Source organism: Gallus gallus, chromosome 20 (assembly GCF_016699485.2).
Source record: "Gallus gallus isolate bGalGal1 chromosome 20, bGalGal1.mat.broiler.GRCg7b, whole genome shotgun sequence".
NCBI lineage: Eukaryota > Metazoa > Chordata > Aves > Galliformes > Phasianidae > Gallus > Gallus gallus.
Window position 1 is genome coordinate 12,329,567 of NC_052551.1, and position 22,094 is coordinate 12,351,660.

At 46.4% G+C, this 22,094-nt stretch overlaps 2 protein-coding genes across 10 annotated transcripts in view; both read right to left on the bottom strand.

Moving 5' to 3' along the window:
- The window catches only part of RTFDC1 (replication termination factor 2 domain containing 1), a 21,261-nt gene extending 17,928 nt beyond the window's left edge, over positions 1-3,333 (bottom strand). For both annotated transcript variants that reach the window (NM_001006297.3, NM_001396856.1), the window contains exons 1-5: positions 3,235-3,333; positions 2,071-2,165; positions 1,876-1,969; positions 1,546-1,685; positions 746-824 (exon numbers count right to left, since the gene is read on the bottom strand). In NM_001006297.3, the coding sequence (NP_001006297.2) occupies positions 746-824; positions 1,546-1,685; positions 1,876-1,969; positions 2,071-2,165; positions 3,235-3,303 (477 nt within the window). In that variant the 5' untranslated portion in view covers positions 3,304-3,333. The remainder of the gene's footprint in view (positions 1-745; positions 825-1,545; positions 1,686-1,875; positions 1,970-2,070; positions 2,166-3,234) is intronic.
- CASS4 (Cas scaffolding protein family member 4) lies at positions 3,231-21,819 on the bottom strand. Of its 8 annotated transcripts, XM_046902885.1 has the most exons (8): positions 20,445-20,550; positions 18,252-19,937; positions 11,886-12,311; positions 9,243-9,347; positions 8,715-8,858; positions 6,709-8,052; positions 5,873-5,932; positions 3,231-5,137 (listed from the first exon to the last, which is right to left on the bottom strand). In XM_046902885.1, exons 2-8 carry the CDS (start codon positions 18,261-18,263, stop codon positions 4,724-4,726), a joined length of 2,505 nt encoding a protein of 834 aa, XP_046758841.1. In that variant the 5' UTR covers positions 18,264-19,937; positions 20,445-20,550; the 3' UTR covers positions 3,231-4,723. The 8 variants fall into 8 exon arrangements, with proteins under 8 accessions (XP_046758841.1, XP_040506670.1, XP_040506664.1 ...); XM_040650736.2 differs by lacking the exons at positions 18,252-19,937; positions 20,445-20,550 and adding an exon at positions 21,538-21,819; NM_001396849.1 differs by lacking the exon at positions 18,252-19,937 and having other exon boundaries at positions 3,525-5,137; positions 20,445-20,574.
- Positions 21,820-22,094: the final 275 nt, after the last annotated feature.

A 22,094-nucleotide genomic window follows, 5' to 3' on the forward strand; every position in this document is an offset into this window, starting at 1 on the left:
CAGCAGGCTTATAGGTGAGATTAATGCACAAGAATAGCTTTGTTTTGAAAAAGCTTTCCTAAATTTCACAGTAGTAGAGAAAAGAGCTGCTATACATCTAGATTTCCCAGTCTGCATTTATACTACAAATCTCAGCTCAAGATGAAGCAAAATCAGATTCTAGTATATGAAAAGAAAGGCTGAATACAGAGAGCACACAGGCAAAGACAGGACTGCTCTTTCTGAACCACTCATCAAAACCACACATCTGACCCATAATGGCCCACATGTATCCCACAGGATATATTTTGGTTCAAAACCATTTGGTCATTCTTAAACCAGCAGTTAACATTGTATCCAGCAACCTACAATATTCAAACACACTGCGCTTCAGAGAACTCTTGCATTTTGAAAGAATACCTACCTGAAAGCAACACTTAGCTGGTAACAAGCAATTACTAATCCTAGCATAAGCACAATACACAACACTACTTTTCCTCTCTAATTTTTTTCCAGTTCACTTTACTTTATTGTCATATAAAGACAAAATGTGCTAGGGAAATTAAGGTAATTAGGGCTACATATATACAAACTGTTAGCTACTAATCTGCGTATTCAAATGAAAAAAAAAACAGAACACTTTAAAATAGTGGATGAGAACACAATTCTGCATACATATACATAAATATACATGTACATACACATGTCCATCTACCTCTGTGGGTCATGCGTAACCCCACTGCTATTAAAGCTAAGAAAAACCCACCTTGTGACAAACTTCTGTTTTAATTTCTTTGAGAGCACGTTCAGAGAACACACAGCCACAGTTTCTCAGGAAGCAAAACCTTTAAAGAAAAGGCAACAGAATTTTTAATAAACTCCGTGTGTCTAAAATTTGTATCTGCAAGTTCACAATATCCTTTTCATGTCAAATTCTTTAGGGGGAGCTACTCTTAATCCTCTGCATCATCCCCACATGAAGAAAAACTGCCCTACGGTGACCCTGAGGAAAATAGGTTTACTTTTCAGGTTCTCTCTTTAATTCCATCTGAATAACTGTAATTATTGTCTTAAGGAAGAAATACTTTGCAGCTGTTAAGTTGTAAACCCAACCTCTTTCGTCTATCAGAGTTAAAATGCACAGAAAAACAAATTCCAAATTTGCCCAAACTAGAATCCTTTCTTCAGCAAAATAAAAAAAAACTGACACAAGCACAATATTTGAATACAGCGATTGATGCAATTCCCTCCGCTACAAAGGAGGTCTCACTCAACCTTTCTCCCCTAATCCATATCAGTCACCCACGGTTTAGCCCTTTAAGTCTCTCATTCACTGTAAACACTACTCTTAACTCTTCTATGATACATGTAACTTGACTTGAGAAAGGGATAACATTTCATCTTTTCTCTTTAAGAATGAAACGAGTGAAGGACATCTATTCCCAATAAAGATGTATGTGACTTGTACCATTACTTATTTAAACTTTTTTTTTTTTACTTACTACATATTCTACTTAACACTGTACCCACTTTCATAACCTACATTCAGAAATGCAAACTACTGACCTATGCCTTCCATTCATTTCCAACCCCACCACAGGGCATATAAAGCGTGCAGACTGGATGTCGTCATACGTGTCACCTTTTTTACTTTCTTTGTCACCACTCCAAGCTGGATTATCTGCAAGGTTTAGTTCTGTTACATTCTGAAAGATAAAAAACAAACAAGACTTAAGCTGCTTTACTAATGATTTTTCAGCTATGACAAGATTCCCAGAGATTTTTTCCACTGCATGTTTTTGTTTTAGCAATTTTCATAGGTAGTGAGATGACAAGCCAATTGAGGTCTTGCAGGACTTTGAATTTTGTGGCACTCCTTAGTGTTAAGCCTTTTACCTTAAGGCTCTTGATATGTGATGCAGCTTCCATAGGAGTTTTATCGGCTGACTTGTCCAACAGAAATTCAATGACAGCATCTTTATTATACAACCTGTAAAATAAAATTTTTAGTAATCATATTTGATGTTCATAACATTCTTTTATTTCCAAATTAGTACCTTTTAATACAGAGAACTATATACAACATCATACCTGCCCAGCTCACAGGCTACTATGGGGCGACATAACTTCTCTTGACTCAGAGTGCAGTAGTACCATCTCGCCACCAATTCAGCAGTTTTGTCAACCTGAACAACAACAAAAAAATGAATAAATTTGAAATAGCTTTTCTATTTGCAAATTATTTACATATAAATTCAAATAACTCTTGATGTGTAATCAGAAGCAATCAAATCCCCAGGCATCTCACCAAAACTACTCCCTCTGTTACTCCATAAAACAACATTAGCAAAAACTCATTATCAGTTTTGAGCTACTGAAAATGTTTCCGTACCTTGGGGCCAGCTTTCTAACTAAGTCAGTTTTCTCACTTTCTGGGACCTCCATCTATACGCTTCCCTTATTTACTCTTTTTTACACTTCATGTTATCTATGGTGCTCATCTCCATAGCTCTACATCTGAGACCCATTTGAACCAACTTTCAGTCCCTGTAAGGAGCAAAACTAACAAGAAAAGCATATCTAGGGATACCAGTACAATACCTGAAAGTTCACTTTATAAACATAAATTTATGAAATATTTGGCCACAGAGAAAGGCTGAGATTTGAAGCTACCTTAATTGGTATAATGTAGCAGTATGGTCACAGTCTCACACAGAGCAGAAGTGCTTTGTATTTGCTTATATTATTATAAGTTATCTGCATAACTTTTCTGATGTTTGCTGTGATACTTTTCCTATGTTTAATCTCAGCGACAGTGCTATATCCAATACTGCAAAACATTCTAAAAAAAGGGGAGCAAACCATATTCGGAATGCAATCAGATGAAACACGGAAAGCACAACGTCCAGCGACACCGGGCGCCTGGTGCCACTACTACACGATGTGCAGATGCGTTACCAGCAAATTCCGTATCCCTACTGAAGCACGCTCCAACCCCGTGCTATTAACAGACTACTTATGCCTGTAAACCCTCCCAGAGTACAAAGCAGCTTTCACCACAGCCCCTAATATCACTTCAGATACAGGAAAGGCGCTCCTCCTCCGCTCCGAGCACCAAAACCGATCCCCAGGCGCCGGAGGACGAACCAGCCCTGTCTCCCAAAGGCCGCGGGCCCAAGCTCAGTGCCCAGCCTCACAAAACCGGCCCAGCAGCCGCCCGCCGAGATCCAGAGCCTTCACGCGGCACCCCCCAACCTTGACAGCTTTGCGAGGCCCCTTGACCAGCTCGTGCCGCTTGGGGATGGTGCCGCCATCGCATCCCATCACGCTACGCTTCCGTGATCTTTCCCCGACGGGCGACAAACTTCCGGTTGAGGACTTCCGGCCTTCCCCGAAAGCGTCACAGCGGCCGCTCACCAATCAGCATCAGGGGGCGGGGCTCACAGCGGGCAGGCGGCCGCCCTCAGAGCGTAGCGCCGCGCCCAGCAGGGGGCGCCCTCGGCCCCCCTCCGTGCCCGAAGCCGCTTTCCTTCATTGAGTTGTGCATTCGTTCGTTGGTTTATTTATTTATGGGAAGAAATCGGGGCAGAACACACATTCTGGGGGATTCGCGGCCACATCAGACATACCCCCTCCAACCCAAGCTACGATTCTATACCGGCATTTAAATCACCGTACAAAGCATGACTGCAGGGGGAATGTGTGACAGTGATGGGGCCGTTCGTTGCGCAGACACAAACGACAGCAGCAAACAGCTGCAAATACCAACCGACCCACCCCACCTCAGGGTGAAAATGCAGGCACGCGCTACCAAGAGAGGCCAGACTTTAAAACATTCAGATAAAACTTTTAAATAAATTAGTCATGATAAATACAAACAGCACCGGGATAGGAACAGTCCGCACGGATGCTCACAGGGCCCGCATCGCTCTGCTTCAGACCAGCAGCTCTGGGGACAGAGGAGGTGACACACGATGGCTGACATTAGAGGCGGGGTGGGATACGGAGGCGCTGCCTGCAGGCTTCGGGCAGTGACGGAGCTGCGATCCCCAGAGCTGCGGCTGTGGGGAAGCAGAACTCTGCAGGCGTTCTGTTTGTGCTCAGACAGCAGCTGGAGCATTTCTGGCCGACAGCAGTGAGGTGCAGTTTGTCCTGCGATGCATTCATGGCGTTGGAACATCAAACAGCTGCAAAGGTAACGCTCGTGGGAACAAATCAAAACCAGATTTGAGTCGAGTGCTCCGGGAACCGCTGCTGGTGGTACACATAGTAATATATCACAGCTTACAGAGTGGGGCACAGATAAATGCAAAGAGAGACTCTACATACTCAGAAAAAAAAATAGGAAAATATATTTTTGACACGTGTAGAAATTAAAAAAAAATAAAATAATAAAAAAAAGTTAATAACATTTGCTCAAATCCTCAGCAAAAATTCCTGCCCCGACAGGAAGAGGACAACATTTCTAGGCAAAGTCTGAAGAGCAGGGAGGGAAGCACACATTTAATTCTACATTTCCCTCCTGCATCTGCTGTTGTGTGGGTCTCCACCTGCTAGAGGTGCAGCAGTACCCAAGGGAAACCGCCTGGCAGGGGTGCTTGGCAGGACTGAGGGTAGGCACCACTGAGCTGCTCCTGCCCTTTGGCTGCCAAGGGGGTGAAGAGAGAACTGTAACAACACAGAAATTCAAGTTTCGACCACTGTTCAAAATACTAATAATTGTTATAATAAAAAGCGAGGTCACTCATTCTAACATCGCTCTGAACTGCTGGGTGTATTTATACAGCTCATCATTTTTATTCTGAAGTTCCCTCATCGCGTCTGCATTCGGATATTGGATTGCAGCATTTTTGGTGGCGAGAGCCAGGTTCTTCAGGAGGCTGCAAAACCGGCTGCTGCTGTGCAGAACGTCGCTCCGGGCCTCTCTCAGTTGTGTGTCCTGGCAGAGAGAATCCACTATCTTCTGCCCCACCATAATGATCAATTTGCTGTGGGATATGAAGACCTCAGGCGGCTGCTTACTGCTCAGGCTGTTATTAAACACAGCAATGGCCTTGTGAAGGGCACCGAAGCACAGCCTGCACTGCTCTGGGATGACAACTTTTTTTGCAGAATCTTGCTGGCTTCGAACTGCATTCTTTTTTGTAGATGGCAGCACCTAGAAAGAGGGTTCAAAAGAATGGACTCAGGTTGGCAGCATGCTGTTTTTGTCCTTACTTGCTCTACAGCACATTCTTACATTCTTCCCATGTTTCCTCACTTAGAGGGAGTTCTGCTGGCTAACAGATGCCAAAAGCTGCGCAGCCTCAGCCCAGCACGGTTGGTTTTTTTGGCCATCATTTACTCTCCACAAAATACTGGGCTTCAAAATGGCGTTTTCACTCACTTACCTTTTCCCTGAAAAAACTTCACGGAACACCATTTTAATAATGGAGAGCAGACAATGTTCTGTAGTTAAACGTCAGTCCTTTATGGAGTCTGGGCTCCAAGCTTTTGGATAGCAGAAGACATTTAGATTTGATTTTTAATGGTAATGACTTCATGAGGGGCATGAATAATTAAAACTATACAATAATGAGATTCAGTCCTTATAGCAGTGCATTACTTTGAAATATCACCTGTCACAGCCTTGCCCCAAATGAGACACAAAAGCAAAGAGATGAAGAACCGTAGGACTTTGGAGTGGTTAATCACATTTAGGGAAATAAATCTTTTGCACAGCTTTACAGCGGTAGCTAAAAAAACCTCTTAGTGGGAAAATGAACAGAGAAAACAAATACATCTCCATGTGTAGAGGTGGGTATCCAAACACAGAAATCACTTTGAATTTAACAAGCACAGAAATGAAGGACTGGAACTCCTTCTATGTCATAGTTTTCAAGACCAGAAATACCTTTGGTTTTGAATCTGTACTCTTCTCTGACACTTCTTTACCAGAAATTATTTTCTGTGCCTGTTAAAAATCAAAATGAAAGTAAAATTGAAGTGGTTTACATAAAATATTTGAATATAAATGTGCTTTGCACTTATTTCAGGGGAAATGCTTGCTGTGCAGACTGTGTTACGGACAGCATTGATGCACGTACTGGAATAAACTGTGGTTTTTTTCTACTTAAACTTTTGTGCAATCCTAGCAGCTACAATTGAAATCAACATCAATAAAACACAATGTTCCCTAAATTGTAAGGACATCCAGCACTCCTTCACAAAGCCAATTAAGAGAATGAGCTCTTAGCAGACATTACAGTAATTCTAAGAAAAAAAATAATTCTACCAAAACTCCAAAAGTATTCTAGGAAATAAATTGAAAATTCAGAGTAAGAATTTAATCTGTTATTAAAAAATACTCATGTATCTGCAGAACCACAGTATATCCTAAAGTAGAAAATCAGTAGTACGTGTATCGCGATGTCAGAGTTTACAAGTGAAACATATGGGCAAGGAGAGATCTACTAGGTTAAGGAAAAAAGCTAACCCACAGACTAAAACTGTCTCTCAAATGAATTTGAAAGGGCAAGCTGCAAATCTTTCTCAGTTCTGGCTGGCTGTGTAGACAGTCTCTAATACCAGTTCTCTTTGTTACTTGTAATTACTGATCACTGTACCTACATGATTGAAATTCTGAGTTCACATAATGTCTGGAAAATAGATAGCAATGCAATCTGAAGTTGAAATGACAACATCTGCAAATGATCAAGAATATAGATGATAGAATCCCACTTCACTAACCTGTAGCTGAACGTATTCACAGTCCTCAGAGACATTTTCTTTTGTCGTCTCATTGCTGCCTTGACTTGGGTTGGGCTTATCAGGAGCGCTCACTGGAAGTGAATCTATTTCTATTCTTCTTGGTGACGTGATTTGTTTTGGCATTTTATATCCTGGGCTCACTCTCGGTTGCTTCATTTCTTGCTCCTTCTCATTCTTTCTGAAGAGAAGCTTTCCATTGGCAATGATGATGGATACAAATCTCTTGAGATCATCTGGAATCGTGCGGGCAACCATAACAAAGCGATCAAGATCATCTGGGTTGCTGTAAGGTTTCTTGAGGACCAAAGCCTCCAAAGACCAGTTGCAGTTGTTTAGAGCTTCTCTTGTTTCTGTCAAGATTTGGAATGAGTTCATAAGAATCTCTAGCTGCTTCTTAATTCTGATCTGAAGATTGTTATCAGTGAGGTAGGATGCATTTACCTTTAAGGCTCGAGCAAAGGCCAAGAATTCTCCAAGTGACACTTTTATGTGATCAATGGCCCTATGGATTTCTTCAATGTTTTTCTCTAGGTGCTCTTGTAATCTCCATTTACTGCTCACGAAGATCATTAAACTTGCAACTGAGCTAGATACGCTGTGCTGCAATCTAGTCAGCGTCTCTATGGCCACCTCGAGGTCCAGCTTAATTTCTTTGTCAGGCTCTTCTGATGATGATGCAGAAGAAGACTCAGAAGAAGAGTTTGAGGACATAGAAATAGTGCTGTTTTTGCTGTCCGCACTATTGTCATGTCCACACATCGGTAATCTGTCGTGTTCTGGTTTGGTGTCTCTTGAGAGCTGTGCTGGGATGTGGTATGCCTGGTTTCCAGAATGGTTGCTGTTTTTTTCCATCTCTTTCTTAGGCTGCATAGCAGTGGGCAAACCTTTTGGGATATCATAGACATTCCCTCCAGAAATCTGATTCTCAGCATTCGGAGCCGGGAGACTTGGGGGTACATCACAGCTACCATTCTGCTGCAAGAGAACATCCTTTGAGGATGGAACGTCATAAAGAGGGACATCTGGAAATGTTAATTTCCGTTGTGTTGGTGGAATATCATACAACTGTGGATTTACAACATTGGCTTCGGCATTTGTTGTTAGTGCCTTGTACCTGGCCGGGGGTATGTCATATAGCACCTGGTTCTCCGTGGAATGGACAGACGAGTTTTGTTTTAATCCTGTTTTTTCAGGTGATATTGGAATATCATAAATCCATTCTGACTTGCGAGGATTTGGCAGGGTGTTACAGTGACCCCAGTACTTCTTCTGAGATTTCTTCTTTGAAGCATCGGTTTCTCTTTTGGGAGGGACATCATACAACTACAATAGAGCACATAAGATTTAGAAACAGTGTTTTTAAACAAGAAATAATAAACAAAACTAAATTCTCAGTGTGCAGATGTATGCAGTAAAATCAGCAGAATGATTCCACAAAAAGCCTAGCCCATAATTCTTATTTCCTTTCTACAGTGCACAACCTGCAGATGTGAAGGCTAAAATATTTTGGGCACAGGTGATTAAAGCATGTCAAATTTCTCTTGGACCCTAAACTGTTCAGGAAACTTGAGATGATTGGCACTTCACTAATGAAGAGTCTCCAGCGAGGCATTTTCTTTGTTGTGAAATTTCAGATCAGTCCTTTCTCCAAGGATGGTCCCTGGAAGGTGGGGAATCCCACTCCGCCCCTCAGCACTGCCCCCAACATTGGGTGTGCTGTGCTCCCCAAGAGTGGCAGGAGTAGGCTGCACGCAGTGGGAAGAGTTTGGTTCTGTATGCTTGAGTACTGCAAACAAGCAGACATTCACAGGCAGTGCTTTTCTCTTCAGCATGAAGCACAAAGTGCTGCACTGAAGATGTGCTGCACTGATGCTTTTCCCATGATCCTCACTTGCAAACACACTCAGAGAGAGGTTCAGCACACGTGCCTAACATCAGAGCACTAATGGGAGATTATCCTCTCATGGACAAAAAGTCTTACTTACGTTGCCCACTGCTGAATCCTGGATAACAGCTCCAGCCTTCTCTGAGCTGGATGGGACGTTGTAGAACTGCTGCTCTTCCTGGAAGCACCTGGGAGATCTGAGCAGCACAGAGCCCTTTCGTGCTGCAGGTGGAGTGGCACCACTCTGGCCAAAGGGAAAAGAATCAGGTTTCAATCCACATTAGAGCCCCCTGAAGACTCCCTCGGTATTCAGAGATGTTCCACTCACATACTGCGTAGCTCCTGGTTTCCACAGTCTAGATCAGGACTGTGGTAGTTAAACTGAACGTGCTTGTAAGAAACATAACCAGATTTAAAGCACATTTCTTTGCATTTCTAACCAATTCAAAGCAGAACTACTTTGTTTTGAACTTCCCTAAAAAGGCATGGTTTCTGCCAAATTTTACAAAAAACCCCAACAGGAAAATGCTAGAATTAAACCCTAAACCTTAAGCTGTATTCTGAGGCTCTATGGGATGGAGATGGGTTGGGGGCCCAGTGGTACATGAGGGACTGAGGGAAGACGTACCTGTGTGAGTAAGGACTCCCGGCTCTGCATGGATGGGACATCGTACAGCTCACTGGTGATGTTTGGCACTGAAGCCCGGCATGCTCTCGGGAGAGTGAAGAGGTGCTTGGAGGGGAAGGGAAAACAAAACAAAACGATAATGAGGAAACCACAGTGGGCAACAAGCTCAGGACATCTTTGAAAACTCAGCTGGTTGAACAGGTCACGGCTATGGGAGGAACTCTTCAGTGATCACAACCTTTAGCTTTTCACTGATGGGGATAAATTTGGTGTTTTCTCCTTTGCTACCATTTCTGCTTTATTTCAGATAAGAATGGGCACATACGAATCAAAGAGAATCGGCGTTATTAACCAAGGGGGGGCAAAGAGCTGGAGAAAATTCAGCTTCTATTATCATTCAAATCTTTTGACCTCTCCAAAGCAGAACTGTTACAAAAAGAAAGGGGATTTTCTACTTCTCTCTCACAGAGCCATCAGATCAAGCCAGGCTTCACAGGAATGACAGCATCAAAAGGACACAGGCTGAGATGTGTTACTGTGTAGTTCTGAAGCATTTACTCATTTGGAAGAAAGAGACACAATTACCTCGATGTCCTATCCACCTCTTTAAACAGAGAAGTCTATATGGGAATTACATTATTTAGGCCAATTACAGACTAATTCTATATGCATAAAACATCGTTTTAAGAGCTGAGATCAGATCTGTGGCACCAGCAGTTAAGACACCAAGAGATGAACGCTGGGGAAGGCCTTTCATCAACACTGAAAATACTGACTTTCGTTCAATCAGCACACGGTTAGCCTGGGCAGTGAGCAAAGCAGCAGTGTTTTTATACAGGGTGAAAGCACGCTGGCTTTGGTTTACTGCCTTCAGTCATCTCCCTCAAAGACTTACAGTGGCTTTACTCAGCTGCTCGGGGAACAGCTGAGCGTGTTGGCAGCTTTGCCGGCTGTCTGGTAGGATCTACGCAGGGCAGTTCTGATTGCTCCAATGTCTGTGTGCAGCCTGTGACCACCATGATGCAGTTGTTGTGGCAACAGCTGGGGCGTTGTGCAAGAGCAGCTCAGGCAAAGCTGAACTTTGAAGTAGTAAAAGCAGCTAGAACTTCTGTTTTTTCCTCTTTTATTTTTCCTTCCCCCTTTCTCTGGTAGAGTAAGCAAGGCATACACTCATGAAATTACAGAGACAGGAAAAGCTGATGAGCTCTAATGTTGGGCCACTCACACAAATGAAGAAATAGATGGCATTTTCAGGACCTGGTTTGTTGGTGCAGCGTGGAAAATTGCACTGATCTCACTTCAGTTTGCAAGTGCCCTGCCTTCTTTGTGGTTAGGAATGCGGAGAAACCAGCTCACAGCAAGTGCATGGGGGTCTTTGGCAGCTACTGCCCGGTTTGAGCTTGCCATTATGGAAACTGGAGATGAGGTCTGGGAGTGCAGCTGAAGGGCTGAAAACACAGTTTAAAGTCACCAGAAATTCACCAAACATGTCTGTTTTTCCAGCACCTATTTGCTGCACTGGAGGAACCAGCGTCTCATTCTGTAGCACAGTGGGAGGAAAGCCGGCCAGCTGCGTCCTGTAGATTGAATGCTCATTAATTCAGACTAAAGGGCTGTATGGTTTGGGGTTGGACTTCTGTCCTGTGCCAATTAACATTTTTAATGTGATTTTCGTACACAAAATAAAGAGCTACCCAGGGCTGAAGAGCTCCTGGGACTGAACGAAAGCTTGTACTTGGAACTCCCTCCACACCTGCTCCGTTTATCTTTCATTATAAAAGATTCTGCATTAATCTCATGCTGAAGAAAGCACAAGGTTTGGATGATGTAACCTCACTGTGACATTTAATCAAATAATACATTTCCCACTCAGATGTTTCACCTGAATGCAAGGAACAGTGAGAAAGAAAAGACCACGCTGGCAGTTGTAATGAAGTCCTGCAAAACGGGGTCTGTAATCCCACAGCACTGAGGGAACTGGTGACTGCTCTCATCCCATGTACTCTGCTCACGGCCTCAGAAGCAGCAGCAGAAATGGACCAGGAGAGGATCTGGCTGAGGCCACACTCACAGCTGAACAGCCTCCCGTCCTCCCACACGCCTGAAGAAGTGCTGCTGCTTTGTGCAAGTGTAGTGACAGCCTACAAGGCAATGGCTTTCTGAGAAAGCAACTGAAAGGCAGCCTTGGCAGAGGATAACTTGTTTGTTAGAAATCTTCTTCCTGTGTGGTTGTCTGCAAAGGCCCCCTCTGTGCACCAGGAGGCTCTGGATAGACACACGCTGGTGAGCAGCAGGAAGGTGCTGTCTGTCTCTTCTTATTTTGACTTTGGGGTGGGTTTGCGAACCATTTCTAGATTCCTCCAAACATGTGGTTTATTCTATACTTCCTGCCATGCTTTACAGCCTACTTAAAGTGTCAAAAAAGGTGAGACATGACAGAATATAGAGTATCATACATTGCCCAGATCAGCCTTTCTCTCATAACGCTGCGATGGACTCAAAAGAATTTCCTAAATGCTCTTTATCTGGTTGACTTTGCTGCAAATTGCACTGGAATTTTCCACCCAACAGCCATTCAGACCCCCCTGCCCCCCAACCACCACTTCAATGACAGCGCTTGGTCCCGTGCTGCTCACACCCTACCTGCTGCGTGGAGCACCGTGTCCTCTCACTGAGCAGCTGTGCAGCCAAGGCCGGCACCTGGTAGACCCCCTGGGCAGGGAGGGTGGCAGCCCGAGCCGGCGATGTCACCCACCCCTCCATCTTCTCATAGGTAGAGGATGACGCAGTGCCTTTGGGCACGGAGGGCACCTGGTAGATATTCTGTGGGGCCACGGGTGGCTCTGGAGCATCGCTGGGGATGGTAGGAGGTGGCAGGGCTTGCGGGCCCGCCAGGAGCTGCAGGCGGTTGGCAGGAGCCAGGCCTTGCCGTCCGTGCAGTGAGCACCTCCACCAGCCCTCACTGCCAACAACGTGCTGCTCCAGCACCGTCAGGATGTCCCCTCGACGGAAGGCCAGCTCGTCCGAGCACTCCGCCTTGTTGTCATACAGAGCCTTCGCCAGCGCGTTCTGAGGGAGAGAACACAGCAGTGTCACACCGGCAGCAGAGCAGAGCACCGGCACGGCGCCCACCTCCACCGTCATCTCAATTTGATACGAAATGCATGGGCTGGAATTAAAGACCGTATCTCAGAGCTGTGGATTCAGAGCGTCAACTGCCTCTAACATCTGTCTGCTATGTTGTACAGAAGTAATAACCCTACTGTATGTTTCTGCATTGCTTCTCCCACTGAGGCCTTGGAAGCGTGGCTGGCATTCATTACCTGGCCTTCATGAGCACCATGCTATGAAAAACCAGTGGTTTTCCCCATGAGCATCCTGTGAATTGTTTGTCAGAAGTCAGAGGAAATGCGTCACCCAGCCAAAAATAAACCTTGTCCTCCCTGGCTGCCACCTCGTTTATCTGAGGGCTTCAGCTGCACATTAGCAATTAGCTGTTTCTTAATAGAAAAAGAAATGAACACCCTACTTATTTTCCCTTAAATGCTTCTTCTGTCCGCCAAGCCTTATGAAGGCAAACCCAGCAGCAGTGCTGATGAGCTCAGTCTGCTGGCAGTGCTGGGGCAGCAGCACTGAAAGCATCAGCTCCAGTTGTGCCCATCTCGGCTCTCCGTCAGGCTGGAGAGCTGTGTCCTATTGCCTCACAGATCCCAGGCCAACAACGCGTGTCATTCAGCTCAGGGAGAAACTCCCAGCCCTGTGCAGTGACACCTCACGCACTGCTCATTGTGTTGGCTGGGTAGCGCAGCCGGGAACTCAGCTTCAGGTGAGAGCAACTGGAACAGTGCCCTTGTCCTCCCCATGACACAGACATCACCGTGCACTGAAGCATTCATTATCTCTCAGCATCTCCAACAGTGCTCTTATCACCTCACCTCTCTCTTTTTAAAATATATACATACATACAGGAAGCCAGCGAAGAACAGAGTTGACAGATCACAGGAAACCTGTAGGAAAGAAAATATTCATACTTTCCAAGCTTCATCACCACAGGGCTGCTCTACCTGCCTCAGCTGAGCTTACATACAGCCTGGCAATCATGAGTGATAACGCTTTATTTTTAGCACATCGATTTAGGGTTAGGGTTGCTTACTCTGTATGGGATGAAAGAATGAAAAGCAGCAGCAGCAGGTAGCTTCATTCATCTGAGGCATTTCTGCAAAGGGTGGAAAGACCTGTAGCTGCAGTGCTTTCGCGTATACTGTTTGCTTTCAGCTTAAAATGCAACTGACTGCTTCCCACTGGATGCTCCAGCATTAGTTTCTTAGCAGAAAGTACAAGTAACGTCCAGAGAGATAGCACCCAAATAGGAAACGTGATGCCTTGTATTTTTGTGCAGAGCATTTGCTGTAAAGTGACAGCTGGTTTGAAGCAGCAGCAAGCCCATTTGTCAGCTCAGCTGATGGAAGTAGCCTGCTGTTAGCAACACACCCTTCCTCAGGAGAATGGCAGTGAACAATGGCCTTGTTATGATGCATGGACTTGTCCATCAGCAGCTGTCAGAGACAGACAGCAACAGTCCCATTTACCTTATGGCATGCTCTGATTAAAGCAGCCCTCTTGCCTTGGACATGGCAGCCCGCTTTCTCTTCGGGCAGTGCCAAATGCTCTCTCTGATCCACCTGTGCTGAAGTCAGCCCGCCAGGAATCCCATCAGAGAGCAGCACAGGCTGTGCCTGCACTTCACACATTGTTACAGCTAAGAGGAAAAACAAAACAAATGCCAAAAGCCAAACCAACCAACCCCCCAAAATCCCCAATGGACAACCAAACAAAGCCAACCAACCAAAAACCCCAACACCCCACCCAACTTTTCCTGCTGTTAGTCAGGGACATCTCCAGAGCTCTCCTGGCATTTGCTCCCTTTTTGTTGAGCACTCTACACGCTGAAAGACAGACCTTCTTCGTAAGACCTCAAAAGGATGGGCACAGGAACAGAGGAACCATCCTCATCATGCAAACAGGCAGCTGAGGTACAGAGCCTTATCTGAGCTCATGCAGGAGAGCTGACCCTGGGAACAGAGCCCCTCTCTGCTGCTCTGAACAGCAAAGCCTTCTTCCCAGCTCCAGTAAAAGGAGGAGGAAGAGACTTCGGGTCACAGTACGGTTTTAAAGGGTGCTCAGGCACCAGCATTTCCCAAGCCAATGTATAAAAGTTGTAACATTACAGAAATCCAACTGCAAGTTGCACTTGTTATTGAGTACATGTGCTGATTTTCACCAGGTCAGGATTTGACCTGCACACATCACAGCCTGTGCACATCTGGACCACCATCTCAGTTACAGAATGACCCCCAGTGGTACTCAGCAACACCCAAACGTGACCTCAGCAGGTATTGGTGAGAGGATTTATTCCAGCTGACCCCATCTTTGCTGCTGCAGTGATTTTACTGGCGGGGAAAGATTGAATTTAAGACCATGTGATCCCTTTGTGACATTTTTCAGCATATTTGAAGGAGGGCAGAGAAACTCAGGAAGGTATTTCAGTGAAGCTTTCTTATCCTTTCTCCTTGAAACTAACCTTGGAAAGAGTTTTACAGAAGGCAGAAACAGGTAAGAAAATAGATAACTAAGTTGTAACCATCAAACTACAGGAAGGTTTCAGGCAGAACTCTTGAACTCAATCCTCCTTTTGCATCCTTATATCACACCACAAGAACTAAAACAAGAAAACCAAACCACAAGACACACAACCACCAATTTCTATCCTCAAAGAGACTCTGCAGTGCATTTTCAGTGCCTACCGCCAGGCAGAAATTTGCAGCAACTCACTGCAAAACCAACACAAGCTCTGGCACACCACTGAAAGTGTCTGAATTCCTGCTGAAATCCCATCTCTAAGAACACAAAAAGGAACATTTTCTCAATGTGTAACAGAAATGAAAGATCAAACAGGTCTGCCTTTACATCTTGTTCTGTGCTCTCTTTGCTCCTCTATTGTAAGATAAGACCCATGTGGCATTTCTTTTATGCATCATTACTACCAAAGGCAGCATGGAAGCAGTGTAAGTTCTGTTGGTTTTAGGTGCACCAGCTATGGCTTCAGTGTGTGCTAGCTCAGGATAATGAAATCGCTGTTGAAGATCAGCCTAATACCAGTAAAAGGTAATGCAACAAACTCACAGCAGTGCCTAACATCACAGGTACTGGCGAGTTTATTTTATGGGAAATACATACAAGAAGGCAGGGAATCAGCTAGTTTTGGTACTGGCGAGTGCTGTAGTTCTGTCAGCAAAGAGCTTTCTGTGTGTTGGCTGCTTTTCTCCTCTGTGGCACAAGGTCACCTGCAGCACAGCTCAGCTCACCTACCCAGGCTGTGTGCCACACGGCGGGCCGTAGCTCTGCTTTCAGCTGCCCAGGACATATGTAAAGAATCACTGTGGCAGCCCCTTCCCGTCCTGTAAGCAGAAGCATCCCTGACCTTCCATTAACCGTAAACAAGCTTTGCATTCCCAGGCTCTCAGAGACTTTATGGGATGTTTCACTGGGAGGAAGCTGCACTGTGGGGCCACTGGGATCTGCATGTTTCCTTCATGAGCAGCGGAGTGGAAGCGGTGTGACAGCATCGTCTGCAGAATGCCATCTCGGGGCGGCTGTGCATCGCTCTGTGTTATTTTGTGTCATCTCATTCATGCGTCCTTACAACGACCAACATGTAACAAGCACTAAAGCAATGCAGATGAGATCAAAGTGTTTTTTCTTTGGCATTTGTTGCTTTTTCCCTATTAGCAGCCCTATAAAACTACCCTGAGATGAAGCACATCTTAAAGGGCGGTTCATCACCCCATGGGAAAGCACTTTGGAGGACGTTGCTGACACCCCCCCTCTGCTTAGTGAGGCAATGACGGAGCACAGACCTGGAGGGCAGAGGCTGCATCCTCAGCAACCTATTTCTAAGGTGCTGCTCTCCCACATATGGGATTCTGTGACCTCATTTCTGCAATGTTCATTGGTCACACACAGCCAACCATACCAAGCAGCTTTGCACCATAAGGCCTCCGGAAGCACAGCTTCAGTTAAGTTAGAGGTGAACAAATTTCTTGTGTACCCACTTCCACTGAATTTTAGACCAATTGGCCTAACGCAAGGCAGTCACTCTCTGTACTTTACATCTTTATAATTGGTGCCTTACCCAGCACTGCTCCCAACACACAAAAACCCCAACACACCAAAAGCCCCATAACCTCAGTGCAGTGATGGGAATCACAGGGCAGTGCTGCTCATTCTCCCCAAGCCCTCTTTTCTCCACGCAAGCTGTTGACCAAAGCCTGGCTCCATCTAAGCCAGCACACATCTCCCCCTCGCCTGTGCACAGTCAGGATTCCGTTCCCATGCTTCCATAACGCTTCCATGCCAAGTTGAAGGAAAAATAAACTGCCATTTCCTGACATTTCAAGAAGGAATGTATGCATTTCTGGCCTTTGGTTCCTGCTGCTATCCAAAGGATTTGCCTGCATGCTCCAATTAATTTACTTCTCTGAGTCTTTTCTAAATCTTTTAGTATGTTAACTGTATTTTACCACAACACTTATTTCCACACGTGAACTTTAAGATACACAAAGCAGCAAAAAGCTGCTTAGCTGTGGTTGTTCAGGGCACGGGCAGAGGTCCCTATGGGAGCAGCTGCCTGGAGCAACCACCAATCACCGGTCGCAGTGGGACGGACACCCACAAGCAGCAACTGCTGCCTGCTCTCCAGCCGGGTGCACAAGCGGACACTCCATCACCCCACACCTTGCAGCAGAGCTTCTATTGATGCCGTGAGGATGGCAGAGGCCCAGGGGGGGCTGCTCTCTCTGATTCATAATGAATCAGCAGCAGCACCACAGCTTCCAGGCACTCCAGCTTCCTCCATCTCCCTCACTGCAGCTGTCTGCTCAAAAACGTTACCATGATTACTTGTTAAGATAAGATTTTGGACAAGACCTCAACTGAAAATCAAAATATTCTCCAGGAAATGAAGGAGATGTGCTCCCACCCGCCCCCACACCCAACACGTGCTGCACTGTGTGGCTGTTAATGTGGGGCACTCAATGACTGCAGGTCCTGCCTGGAGCCGCAGCTGCCGGAGCTCAGCTGTGCTGTTGGGCGCAGAGATTCACTGCTGTGGGCAGCCAGACAGCCCTTGCTTAGCACAAGACCAGCTCCTACCCCGCGTCTGCTCATACACTGGGGCAAAACATCGGCACGTAACTACACACTGGGTTTCATTCATCCAAATATTTCACCGCTATTTCAAAGCGGAGCAGTATTTCTTAAAAGCAAACAGCACCACTGCTGCTTTCTGCTTTGGAGCTTCGGTTGTGTTTGCAGAAGCAGCGTAGGACGTGGTCAGTCCCTATCCCAGGGAGCACACAGCCTGCGTTCTGCTGACACTGCTTCAGCAGAGTGACTCAAGCTGTTAAAGCGTTTCCGTTACCTGTAGCCTTAAGGTCAGTGCCTAATCACCATACGTGCAGCATCCTCTTTCTCTTGAAGTAAAATTCAACTTCTAGTTCTTCATGCTAATTATTTCCAAGGAAAAAGGGAGGGTAAAGGGCATCCTGACAGCCCCCACTTGTGTAACCTTTCAGCAACACACATTACTGCCCAGTACTCGTGATACAAAACCTCACCCTTACCAGCCTTACTGCTGCTCTTCTCAGTGAGGCACTTCTTCAGTTGAACTCATGGAATCATAGAGTTGTTGGGCTGGAAGGGACCTCAAAGGTCACTTGGTTCCAACCCACACCCCAGACAGGACTGCCAGCCACTGCACCAGGCAACCCATATTGTGTTTCGAGAGTTCAGACCACACACCTTGACAGCAACCCGTAAACAAGAGCAGCAGCACACACTGAGAAGCAGCTCTGGCAGATGCAGGTCTCAGATAAATGCACTTCCGCTGCCAGTATGATAAACCACACAGTTAAATTAAGTCCACCAGAAATACAGTAATCCAGTACTTACATTGACCTTCATTGTGGTGCCTCTGCTACTCCATCCCCTAAAAGCAGGGCTGAGACCGCTGAGCCCGGGAGCAGCTCCGCTCCTTCTGCACCTCCGGCAGCCCCGAGCACAGCACTGCTGGGAGCAGAGGGAGCTAATTACGTAGCACAATTATCTGCACGTGCTATTGGCCTGCAGCTGCTGCTGTAATGGGGCCTGGCACAGGGCACGCAGATGTCCCTCATCCCCTGGGAAATGCCTTTCTGTCTTACAGCTGAATCTTGGCCGGCCGATGGGGGCAGCGGGGATGAACCAGAAATGGATTTATTTGACTTTATGGTCTTTTTTGTAGCACCATCTTTTCCTCCTGTTCCTTTGTACTTCCAAACGTCTCCATCTACTTCGCAATTTTCACGTTTGAGTTTCTCAAAACCTGAGCAGATCTCAGAACCCGGGGAAGGGGCTGCAAAATAACCGCATCCTTTAGAGGCAGAAAAGCCGAGGAGCAAAGCTAAGCATTAAAGCTAGCCATTAAAACCAACCATTAAAGCTAACCATTAACTGCGGGTGAAAGGGCGTGCTTCTTTAATTATTAAAAGCTGTTCAACGCTATCACCTGGGAGTGTTATTTGGAATCATCCATCACTGCTATTCACTCAGCAAGTTGTGCCCAAGCAAACACGCAGGTTTCACTGCTGTGGACTCATTCACATCATGTGGGGTTTTATGCTTTTGCTTTTCTTTGGCTGCAGTGTTCTCCTTCCTCTTTCCAGAGCAGCTTCAAGATAAAATTAGGTGCTCCCACAGCCTCAATCACTTCACTGGAAAAGCCACAGGTCTCAAATAGAAAAAGCTGAATTGAAAATGCCTTATCAACAAAATCTACACTTTTGGACGGGGCTCGGAACAGAGAAGCAGTCGCTGCAGTTCTCCCGGTGAGAGGGAATCCTGGCACAAAGCGGCTCATCTGTGCCTCCTCTGAACGCCTCATGCAGGCAATAAAGAGCAGCACTCATTTACTGCCCCGGGCTTTGGAAGGGGCTCCCAGAAATACACGGAGCAGTGCTGCAACCTGCGGCCACAAAGCTGCGTTAAACAGAACTGAGCGTTGTCTGGAGCCGACGCCAGGGGGGTCCCCGTGGTGTCAGCGGGGCACCCCAAGGAGTGGGGCCATGGGCAGAGCTGGTGGTGCTCCCAGGTTTGAAATGGAGATGTGTGGCTGTGGGTGTTTGTATTCCCGAGTGGTGGAGCTCCCAGAAACCAACCTCCATGCACTCGGTTGTGGACAACACAGGAAGATCTAAGCTGAGTGTTTCAGATGGAGAGGCAGATTTCAGATTAACTTCATGCGTGCTTAAGAAACGCCTCTGGTTTTCTTTTGGCAAAAGCACAGAAAATGTTGCCAAGCAGTAAGAGAGCTATTTCCCAAGCACAGCCTACCATGCTAACCGCGCTGTAAGTTGCACCAAGATGTGCAATATTTCCTGTGCGGACGATGCTGCAGGAGCAACAAGAGAGAAATCCCACATTTCTCTGGGAGGGATCCTACCCTGAATCCATCCTCAGGAATGGTTTTCCACGTGAAGGTGGAAGAGCCGGGGCACAGAGCAAGCATGGAGCGCTGCCCGGCACAGGAACGCTACTGCAGGTGCTTCAGCAAGTCCAGAGAGTGGGAAAAACAGAGCATGCAAGCTCTTTTATCCATGTCTATTAAAAACATATTAGGATAATGTGAATACACAAAGACACGTGGAAAGCCTCACAGGTTGCTTCTTCCAAAAAAATGAAATCAAAGAGAGCACTTTAAATCTTTTTCAGTTTTGTTGTAACGTGGGGAAATGATCTGCAGTGGGATGGCCGGAGCTCCCCATACGACTGTGACAACATACAGCGTACACAGCGTTATCACAGAGCGGTAAAGCAGGGGAACCTCGAGGTTGTCTATCTATTGTTTCACGTGTTTATTCGCAGGCAGTCATTGCTGCGAATCCTGCGTTGTTTGGAGCTCTCCCCATGACAACATTATTCCCATTAATGGTTTTGTCACACAGTAAAAGCATGGACACAGTACAACACACCCCAGTGCGCTCTGCCCAGGATGGGAGCATCAAACCCCTCCAACATCACCAAGCCTGGCGCCGACACCAAACATCACACCCTGCGCTGGAACCTTTTCACTCCTGTGCCACGCTCAGACAACCCGAAGCGACGTACCTTTGCAGTTCGGCTGCTTCTCATGCTCACACCCGCGCTGTCGCCCAGCAGCAGCACTCGGAGCGGTGCAGAGGTGCCGCGGGGCGCTGCGCAGGTCGCTGTGTGTGGGACCGCAGCTCTGACAGCCCTGCCCTCACAGCACCCAGCAGCGCGTGCAGGCAGTTCTCATGAAATACGGCTTCTGTGACAGCAGATAAAGATGGAAAAGAAAACAAAACAAAGCAGGAAAAGCCTACCAGCATTAAGAACCGAGAGAAAGTCTGTCTGCAAGCGGAATTTTCCTTGAACTGTCACCAGCTTGCTGCAATTAACCACAGCCAGAAGTGCTACCCTCCTTTTCTGCCGCCTGTTCCCGTATTTCTTTGTTTAGAAGTGTAACGAACACAGAATACTTCGTACCACAAGAGGCTGCACAGCCCTTGATAGAAAGAAGGCTGCCACAATCATACCAGTTCAGGACTCCTAAGCCAACTTTTTCATGCCTTTCAAGGCTGCCTCAGTATTTAAAGCACCATTATAATTTTTGTTGGTATATAAAAGTGGCTTTGAGAAAACCTTAAGCATTACCATACGTGAGGGTGAGTTCTGTGTGGATGACTCCCCCTCATTGCCCCAAGCCTGGTGCATGCAGACAGCATCCCGCCCCGCACTGTGCTGGGCAGAGAGCAGAGTGGTTCTTTGGCAGCGTTAGAGTGTAATTTTCAGCCACGCACACAACCTGTCACCCTGAGCTATAGCTTTCTTACCCAGCTTCACTGGAATTCATGGGGTACTTCTAGCAGAAAGACGGCACGCAGGAGAAACACTCGTCCCAGACGAGCACCCTCTTTCAAGTGGGAAGCATCAACGAGTGGTAAACCAGCAGAATTCCAGCAGCACCCCTCCGGGAGAGGCCACCCCAGAGCCGTGTGTCAGCCACTGGTTGCCAAGTCAGCCCCCCAAGCAGTGCTTAAGGCCAAGAGGTACAAACCCACAACTGTGGCTTGCCTCCAAAGCTGCTCTGCTTTCAGGTGTGCAGTGCTATGACCTCAGCACTTGTCCGTGACAGACAGAAGGGGCAGGAGGGGTGATCTGCCAGGTGGATACAACTGACCTTCAGCAGGGGATGGAGGCTCTCATGAGGTGATACAACCAGTGCTGGGTCTGAGTAGAGGAGCACAGCAGGACGTAGTTACCGAGAGCTACAGATGAGAGCAAAGCATTCCTAGGCTGCCCAAACTGCAAGAGTAAGAGAAGAAATCGACATTCGTCAGTCAGCAGCGCCTCCCCAGCAGAATTTATCTGCCCAAGGGAAGATCCCTTCTCTTTGGAAGGGCAGCAGATCACTGCTTTCTCCCTTGGCAAAGTGCTCGAACCCAGGGCAGCTCAGAATCTCAGGCAGGAATTCTGGTTTTCAAGATCTTGTTTACACATTTGCTTCCTCTTTCAGGTGAAAAAAGAGCTGCCCTTAATCTCTGAGGAACAAAGTGCTTAAAACAGGGTAATAACAAAGTTTGCTAGTCTCTGGTAACATTCTGGAAGGTTCTAGTAAGAACATCTGAAAACCAAAGGTAGACCGTTAGCTAATTACTGTACTGGTAACATGGGTATCTCCTGTACCTGGAGCAGGGAAGTATCCATGTGCCATAGCACTGTGCTATCTGAGAGCAC